Consider the following 9,399-nt stretch of genomic DNA (forward strand, 5'->3'; position numbering starts at 1 on the left):
TGGCCATATTAAAAATGTTCCAAATAACTATTGATTGGAGAAATGAAAATTAAAACAATTCTGAGTTACTACTTCACACCTAATAGATTGGATAATAGAACAAAAAGGAAAATGACAAATGCTGGAAGGAATGTGGGGTAATTGAGACACTACTTGTACTGTTGTTGGAGTTGTGAACTAATTCAGCCATTATGTAGAATAAGTGGGAACTATGCCCAAAGGGTTATAAAACCATTAATGACCCAGAAATACCACTACTAGGTCTATATCCCAAAAGAGATAAAAAAAAAGAAAGAAAGAACATATGTGTTCAAAAATACAGCAGCTTTTTTATTGGTAAAGAATTGGAAATTGAGGGGATGCCAATCAATTGCAGAATGGCTGAACAAACTGTGGTGTATGATTGTGATGGAATACTATTGTGCTATAAGAAATGATGAATAGGATGGTCTCAGAAAAAGCTGGAAAGGCTTACATGAACTGATGCAAAGTGAAATGAATAGAACGAGGAGAATATTGTACACAGTAACAATATTGTAAGATGATCAACTGTAAATGACTTAGCAATTCTCAGCAATACAATGATCCAAGACAAATATGATGAAAAATGCTATTCATCCTCAGAGAAAGAACTGATGGAGCCTGAATACAGAGCAAAGCATTTTTTTACTTTTTTATTTTTGGAGGGTTCTTTTTTGTTTGTGTTTTATTTCACAACATGAATAATATGCAAATATATTTTGCATAATTACACATGTGTAAATTATATTAAATTGTTTGCTTTCTCAATGAGGGAGGTTAGAAAGAAGGGAGAAAATTTGGAACTCAAAATTTTAAAAACAAATGTTAAAAGTTATTTTACATATGATTGGAGAAAATAAAATATTAAACAAATAATTAAAAAAAAGAATTGATTTGAGCATTTAACTAGTCCAATCCCCTCATTTTACAAATAAGGAAACTGAAATCTCAGAGGCAAAGTGACCCACTCAAAGCCATACAGATAGTTACAGAAGTAGAATTACAATGCTGTGTTTGATTCCCATTCTAATGATCACTTGGATACATGACCTATTCATATTAACCTTTAGGATAGCACATTGGAATCAGAACATCTATTTCAAAATATTTAGTTAAAATATGTTTAATAAATTGGAATTTTTCTAGAAATTAATTAGCTTATAGCTTGCAGAATGCACCATCTCCTGGAAAATCAATGCAAAAGGCCCAATCTTCAGTTCCATGGTAGCTCTCCCCTTCTCTATTCTTTCTCAAATATAACTTCTAGGGATCATGCAGTCATAAAATGCTAAACTCTAAGGGAACTTGAATATTGTTTATTCCATCTCTTTTGTCCACATGTGTAAAATCTGTACTATGTAATTAACAGTAATTACTATTACTAATTACTGTGCTAATGTATTTAATAGAAGCTATGAAACAAAAAGTCATTGAAACAGCTAAACATCATATTGTCAATGTATCTTGTCAATTTGTTCTTAACTTTTTTTTTTGCTTTTATCCTTTCCAATTTCAAAATAATATTTATTGATAGGGGAAAAAATAAAATAAGAGTGGAGTAGTTTCATTTTTGGAGCCACTATTTTTTCCTTTTCCCCCCATCAAAGCTTTGCACTCTTTAGCATTTGCTGCAAATCTCAGCTCATTCTAAGCTTTAATCATTGGCATATGCACTGAATGCGTGAATCAATGTGTTCACCTGATGCAAATTCCCCATATGGAAGAGGCAGGAGAGCCTGCTTTTGGAACAGTCACAATAACGTATGATGAATTACATTGGAAAGACTGCAGGCATGTACTGTTTTCTGGTTCACTTAATGGCCCAGCAGTTGCTAAGACAAAGACTAATTTGATAATGATGATGACTTTGGGCATAAACTTGGTTGAGCCAATGCTAGGTAGGAACTGAGCTAAGCTTGAACACTCTTTCCAGAGACCGAGGATGGGTAGGAAGAGTATATGCTCTGGGGTACTGGGGAGAAATGTTTGTACTTTTGTCGGTGCTATATATTTGGAGTAAATAACACTTTGTAAAAGTTAACTGATGTTAAGTGGTTAAATGAAACTAGGGCAACTATTCAATGGCACTTAACAGAGAGGAAACACAATGGGGAGGGGCTTGAGCTGAGAATTAGAACGAAGGCACACTGCAAAGGCAGTTTGAGGTAAAGGTGAAGGCACATTGAGGTAAAAGACTCAGAAAGCAGCATGCACCCAGCACCCAGAAAGGCAGATGCAGCCGGCTTGGTTGTGGCAGAGAGAACCAGAGCTTTTGTGCTACAGTCCTTTCACATTACTATTTGAATGTCCACATTCCATCTTTTGTAGCTGGTCTTTTGAAATCTGAGCCCATCAAAGAGTTAAATATGAAGCTTAATCCATATCTTTCATAATTCCCCTACCATTTCTTTCATATAGCTGAGCCCAGAGAAGTGTTTTGATTCGATTTTGACCACAAAATCATTCTGTAATGGTAAATAAGTAAATATATTTGAGAAATACTGAGATAGGAGCACACACCAAATTCATATTAGGTTTTTCAGCAGGATTTTCAACTGGTGTTCCAGAAAGTATAGCACTAATTAAAAAAATGTGTTGACTGCATCAGCCAAGCAGACTGTTCACTGAGTAGTAAGTGACAGAATCTCTCTCAATTTAAAACACATCTCAAGCATGACTTTCTATGTGAATACTTTCTTGACAGACCCAACTTATGTCTTTCCTCTCCAACTATATATTTTAGAAAGTTTAGATAATTTACACATAATGTAACAATTGTTAATTTTTTTCTTTTCTTCAGTATCTCAGAAATAAATATGTATTTTCTTATTTGTGATTTCTGTTATAAACCCAAACTTAATAAAATTACACTAAAGAAAGTTTCAGGAATAATAACAATTTCTTTAAATTGGATTTTCCCTTTATTAGTTCTAGGATCTTCGCTTTGGGGTTATCCTACTGTTCTTGGTGGTACTTGACCTTTTCTTTTTCTCTTGGTTTATCTGGAACACCCAGATGAATCATTATTGATTTAGTCAATACAATAACTTGCTGGTTTTTCATGCTCTGTGAACAACTGGCTTATCTTGATTTGAGAAGCTTGAAATGATTTTTTTTTTTTGTCTTGGAGGCTTGTTTATATTCTTGATCAATTTTTGGGTTGGATTATATCACCTCAGCTATTTTCTTAAATTCTTGGATTTTGAGGGAAATAGTGGGTTCCTCCTAACCATAAATTGTTTAACAAAGATTGGGTAGTTACTTGGTGGGGAGAGTGTCTAAATATTTTTTGTAAAGTATAGGCTGATACAGAGAGCCTCTAAGGATCCTTCTAATTCTAAGATTTTATGATTATTATTCAAAGACTTCCTTTATAGATCTCTCTGTAAACTTTTCAAAATCTGAGACCTCTACATACAGACATTCTTAGAATGCATATTGAGGGGTTTTTTTTCAGATAATTCTAAGTTTCTGATTCATGTTTCTTATTTTTTTTCTGTATATATTTTCTGTATATATTCTATTTCAATTTCTTCAGTCTTATTTTCTCATTTTTGAAAAATGTTGGTTTCTTTATTATTAATTTTGGTAAGTGTTTCTGTACTTGTGCTGGCAGCTTAATTTTTATCATTGTTTTAATGATGGACTTTAATATTAATTTAATATCAATGTAACATGGCAGACATGTTCAATGTTTACTTTTTCCTCATTGGGTTTGTGTCAATTCTATTTGCATTTCACTATTTTTTTAAAATTCTAGGATATTTTGGATAATGATTTCCTGGAATATTGTACTTAGATTCTATCTTTTTCTGGAATGTCAATAATCTTTTTTTTTTTTTGGCAAGACAATTGGGGTTAAGTGACTTGCCCAGGGCACACAGCTAGTAAGGGTCAATTATCTGGTCTGAGACTAGATTTGAACTCAGGTCCTCCTGACTCCTGGGCCAGTGCTTTATCCACTGCGCTACCCACTGTCCCTGGAATGTCAATAATCTTCAGACTGTTATTCTCTATATCCTATAGGTGTCTTATATTAATCTTCATGACTTCTAGTTTGGATAATTGCATAAGTTTTCTTGCCTAAATCTCCAGTTTGCTTTGAGTTGTGTTCAATTTTATTTTTTTTAGTAAATATGCTGTTAGTTGCATCTCTGTTACATTTTTCATGATATTCTTCTGGTCATTTTCTTCATTATTTCCTCACAGTCTTGTTGTTGTTTTTGTTGAGCTGTTTTAGTTGTATCTGATTCTTAATGACCCCATTTGGGGTGTTCTTGGTAAAGGTACTAGAATGGTTTGTCATTTCCTTCTCCAGCTTATTTTACAGATAAGCAAACTGAGGCAAACAGGGTTAAGTGATTTGCCCAGAGTCACTAGTTAGTAAGTGTCTGAGGCCAGATTTGAACTCAGGTCTTCCTGACTCCAGGCCTAGTGCTCTATCCACTGTGCTGTGTTTTATTTCTAGATTGAGTTCTCCTTGATATTTAAAAGAAAACTTTCTTCAAGCTCTTTTTAAAAAGTTGTCCTTTCTTAAGATGTTCCTAACAGTATTAATTTTTTGCTTAAAGTCTTTAAAAGTGCATTTATCCATTTGGAGATGTTTATCATGGTTACATGATTTCTTTTCCTACCTGTCTTGCTTCTGACAATTTAGTTGATTCATTTGCTCCTCTGGTCATCCCTGCCTGTTCTTAATAGCTCCTCTTTACTTTTTAACCTTCCACTTCCAAGCTAAACTTTTTCTTTCTTTTGCACCAAGGAAGAAAAAGACCCCTCTCCAGGCCCTTCGGCACCAGGTTGATTGTTTTTGTAACCATATGAACATCAACTCTTCTTCTGTCACCTTGAACTAGCATTTTATTCTGGGAACACAGTATGTTCAATTTTCCAGACCACTAGTCTGAGCTATTGTTATCTATTCAACAAATGTTCATAAAATTTCTATTATGTGAAAAGCACTGTCCTCTGTGTTAGGACAAGGATTTATTTTTAAATATCAAGTCATTGTTTTTAAGAAGTTAGTTTCAGACTCTTCCAGTTCACTTTCACTCTCAATTTTCCTTCTTCTGAAATTCTCTTTTTCTTTTATAACTCCTTTCCTCATTTTAGGCTTTCATGCACAATAGAATTACTCATAATAGCTAGTTATAGATTAGTAGCTAAAAACCCCATCATTTATCACTGATAGATAGCCCTAGGAAGTTTTTATTCATTTTACATACATCAACCTCAATATTTACATTTTATCTAATCCATTTTATTGGTGTAAAGGCCCCCATCAATCCTGAGGCATTTGGATCAGGGCTACTGTTGTTACACAGTATGTGGTAAGCTCACAGGCCTACGACATTCCCCATTTGTGGAATTCTCAGTAAAAAGAACTAGATTTATGCTACATAATTTCAGAAAGAAGAACGTGGGTAAATGAGTGAAAGTTCTAGGGAATTAGATTTGGGGTTGATATAATGAAAAAGTCCCTTAAGTATAACTTATTCAGCAATGAAGTGGACTGCCCATAAAGGCAGTGAATTCCCTGTCACTGAGTGTTCAAGAAAAGGTTGGCTGACAGCTTATTTGGGATATTGTAAAAGAGATAAACTTGGCTTTAAAACTCAGCTCTGATAATTACTAGCTGAATGACTTTGGGCAAGTTTTCTTTTTCCCCTAAAAATGGAAAAAATGATATTATTTCATTCATAAGATTAGTAGAGGAAAAAACATACATTTTAAAGCATTACATAAAAATGAGTTGGTATCATTATCATTATTCTTCTCTGAGTAGGAGTTCATGCTAGATTCACCTGTTCATTTAGCATTTATTCAAATAATCCCTATTATGTACTTACTGTAGGCACCATAGTGTCCTTAGCTGGTGGAAATTTAAAAAAAAATGGTTGTCACATTATTAAGTTTATAGTCTAATAGGCAAATTAATCAACCAATGATTATTTATTATATATCTCCTATGTGATTGACATAGTGCAAGCTGATGAAGATATAATATAAAAGTTACATTGTCTTTGCTTTTAGGAGCCTTACAATCTACTAAAACATAAACATAAACAACTAATATAAAACATCACATATTATTGCATTAAAGAATTGTGAAAAAAAAACTATGACATCTGAGACAATAGGTTTTTAACTAACCTCCAAGGTCTCCATGAACAATAACATAATCATATGATTCAGTAACTCACCCAGGGTTCATACAATGGAAATATTCTTGCATAAGTTAGCAGGTTGGATGAAGTGGCTTCTAAGGGCTCTTTGAATTCTCAGAGCCACCATTAGGAGGGAGAACAATGCTTTGTAATCAAGTAGGGGGCTAGAGGAATATTCCATCCAAAGGAGACTGAAGGAAGAGGTAGCTACATGCTATCAGAAGGCATGAGAAACACCTTCTGCTCAAGTAACTTAGCAAGATGGATGATTGTGTGATTAACAAGTCATGGGACCAATAGCCTATGAAGTTCCATCAGGGTGGGGTAATGCACCAGGTACAGGCTTCTACTAAAGTCCTTTGGTAATGAAAAGGAAAAAAAAATAAGGAAAACAAGAAATCAAATCTGGGATCAAGATGGATGGATGAGATCATGATCAATGAATCTATGGCTCATAGACTATGTATCTGGTTTGGCATATATATATTTTTTTATTTCTCTGACCTTTAGAAGCAAATAGTTGTTACTGAGGATGAGAACATAAGCCCAATATAAACCTTACATCTTGAATGCCTCCTTAGGTACACACGCACAAAAGGTTGTAAAAATAAACTCTAAGTAAAAGCAATATGGAAATTACTGTAGCTAAATGGGGAGAATATGATAAAAATATATTTTCTGGAGATAAACAGTGCAGGATCCAGAGTCTCTAGAATTATCTGGTCAGAGATACAGAGAGAGAGCAGTAAACTTTGATTTATACTCAGACAGATGAAACAGCAGGAAGAATACCAATTAATTGGAACTGGTTTATGAACAAGTCACATCTTCTAGGAATGGTTTTCCTTCTCCAACACTCTCCTCAAAGCACCCTTCACCTCTGCATTCCTCAGGCTATAGATCAGGAGATTCAGCATAGGGTTAAAGAGGCTATAAAACAGGGAGAGGATTTTCTGCTGCTCCTCAGGATGTCTGGAATTGGGGGTCATGTACATTATGATGGCACTTCCAAAGAAGAGCCCAACGACACAGAGGTGGGAGGAGCAGGTGGAGAATGCTTTCTTTCGTCCCTCCCCAGACTGGATCCTGAGGATGGCATAGAGGATGCGCATGTAGGAGATCAGGACTAAGCAGAGAGGTCCAACTAGGATGAACACACAGGCTGTAAAGATAACCAGTTGGTTAAGCCTGGTATCAGCACAGGCCAGTTTGAGCACAGACAGGATCTCACAGAAAAAGTGGTTGACTTGCCTGGGTCCACAGAAGGGCAGTCTCAGAATGAGGACCACATGGAGCAGGGCCAGGAGGAAGCTGAATGCCCAGGAAATGATGGTCAGAGTAGTACACAGTCTCCAGCTCATGATGACAGTATATCTGAGGGGGTGGCAGATTGCCACATAGCGATCATAGGACATCACCAGCAAGATGAGACACTCCACATGGGCAAAAGCCAAATACAAAAAGATCTGCATTATGCAGGGAGCAAAGGAGATGGCTCTGTCCTTGTTCAGTAAGTTCCCAAGCATCTTGGGTACATTGTTTGAGGCGTAGGAAATGTCGACAATGGCCAGATGTGAGAGGAAGAAGTACATGGGAATATGGAGATGAGAGTCCAGACAGATGAGTCCCAGGATGATGCCATTCCCAAGAAGAGTGAGAGCATAGAACAAGGTGAACAGCAGAAAGAGGAATATCTGTATCTCTGGCCGATGGGAAATCCCAGAAGGATAAATTCTGTGACCAATGTTTGATTTTTCCACATCCTCCTGTGACAGGTAGTCAAGCTGAGAAATATTTTTGAATCTTAGTTACTTACTGAATTAAATTATAGTGGTTAGGTTCTATTCCTTATGTTTTCTATATCTTAAAACACTCAGATTTGGAGATGTTAGAGTTTCTTTTTAGGACCCAAGATAAAACAGGAAGAAAATGCAATGCAAGATATAGCTCAGATAGGTACAGGAGGATAATTGCTGCTGGCTAATAGCAAAGGTAGCATGTTTCAGGCTAATAAGCTCTGGCTCTGGAGTCAGAAGATTTGATTCAATTTCTGGTTTTGACCCTCATTGTCTCTGTGATCTTGGGCAACCCCCTTACCTTTCTGGGCCATGGTTTATTCAAATGTAACATGATGAAATTCAATTCAATAAATATTTATTAAATGCCTACTATGTGCCAGACACTGTGCTAAGTTCTGGGGATACAAAAAGAATCAAAAGACAGTTCCTGGCCTCAGGGAGCTCACAATCTAATGAGAGCAGGGGGCACATTTGAGAGATATTGCAAAGGTGAAATTGACAGATCTTGGCAACAGCTTGATGTGGAGGGCATGAAAGATAGCCAGGAATCCATGAGGACTACTAGGCTGTGAGCCTGAGAGACTGGGAGGCTGGTGTTGCCCTTTATAGTCATAGGGAAGGTAGGAGGCAGGAGGGTTTAGGGGAAAAGAAAATGAGTTGTGTTTTGGACATAACTGAGTTAAAGACGTCTACTGGACATCCAGTGAAACAGCAAAATATAACTTTTTGAACATCAGGAGATATAACCACCTTTTTTCCCACCTGGGTAAAGTTTCAAAAAATATGACCAGATCAAGTGTCACAGCAGCAAAAGCTGTCTCAAATGAATATTTTTTAAGATAAAATTCAGTTTGTAGGGGGCAGTAGTGATCTAGGGCACCAGGCTCAGAGCACAGTAAAGCTCTTTTTAGTTTAGTTGTTCAGTCATTTTTCAGTTTTGTCTGACTGTGTCCCCAGTTAGGGTTTTCTTGGCAAAAAAGATGAAATGGCTTGTCATTTTCTTCTCTAGATCATTTTACAAATGAGGAAAGTGAGGCTAGGTGACTTGCCTAGGGTCACACAGCTACTAAGTGTCTGAGGCGAGATTTCAATTCAAGAAGAGAAGTTTTCCTGACTCTCGGCCTGGTCTTCTATCTACTGTACCACCTAGCTGCCTATTTTTGGTGGGTAGGGCAGCTTACCTGAATTGAGGCAGCTGAGGAAGGAGGCATAGTACATCTGATAGGTTGTTTTTTAAACTAATAGTTTAATTATTTAGCTTCAAAAACTGTTTTAACTAATTATTGTTAACTGATTCAGATATTTCAGTGTTTCTGAAGGAATATAGGGCTCATATGTATGTATATGTGTATACATGCAAATAAATTCAAAATACATTCAAATATATACAAGGTGGGAAAGGGAGACCCTTC

The 9,399-nt window shown here is 36.1% G+C and overlaps 1 protein-coding gene across 1 annotated transcript; it reads right to left on the reverse strand.

Moving 5' to 3' along the window:
- Positions 1 to 7,018: 7,018 nt before the first annotated feature.
- LOC110216285 (olfactory receptor 2A5-like) lies at positions 7,019 to 7,950 on the reverse strand. The gene is given in 2 exon segments (XM_020998098.1): positions 7,019 to 7,896; positions 7,899 to 7,950. Coding segments are annotated over 2 exon segments (930 nt in total).
- Between the last annotated feature and the right edge of the window lie 1,449 nt (positions 7,951 to 9,399).

Source organism: Phascolarctos cinereus, unplaced genomic scaffold, assembly GCF_003287225.1.
Source record: "Phascolarctos cinereus isolate Bilbo 61053 unplaced genomic scaffold, phaCin_HiC Scaffold_1;HRSCAF=81, whole genome shotgun sequence".
Lineage (NCBI taxonomy): Eukaryota > Metazoa > Chordata > Mammalia > Diprotodontia > Phascolarctidae > Phascolarctos > Phascolarctos cinereus.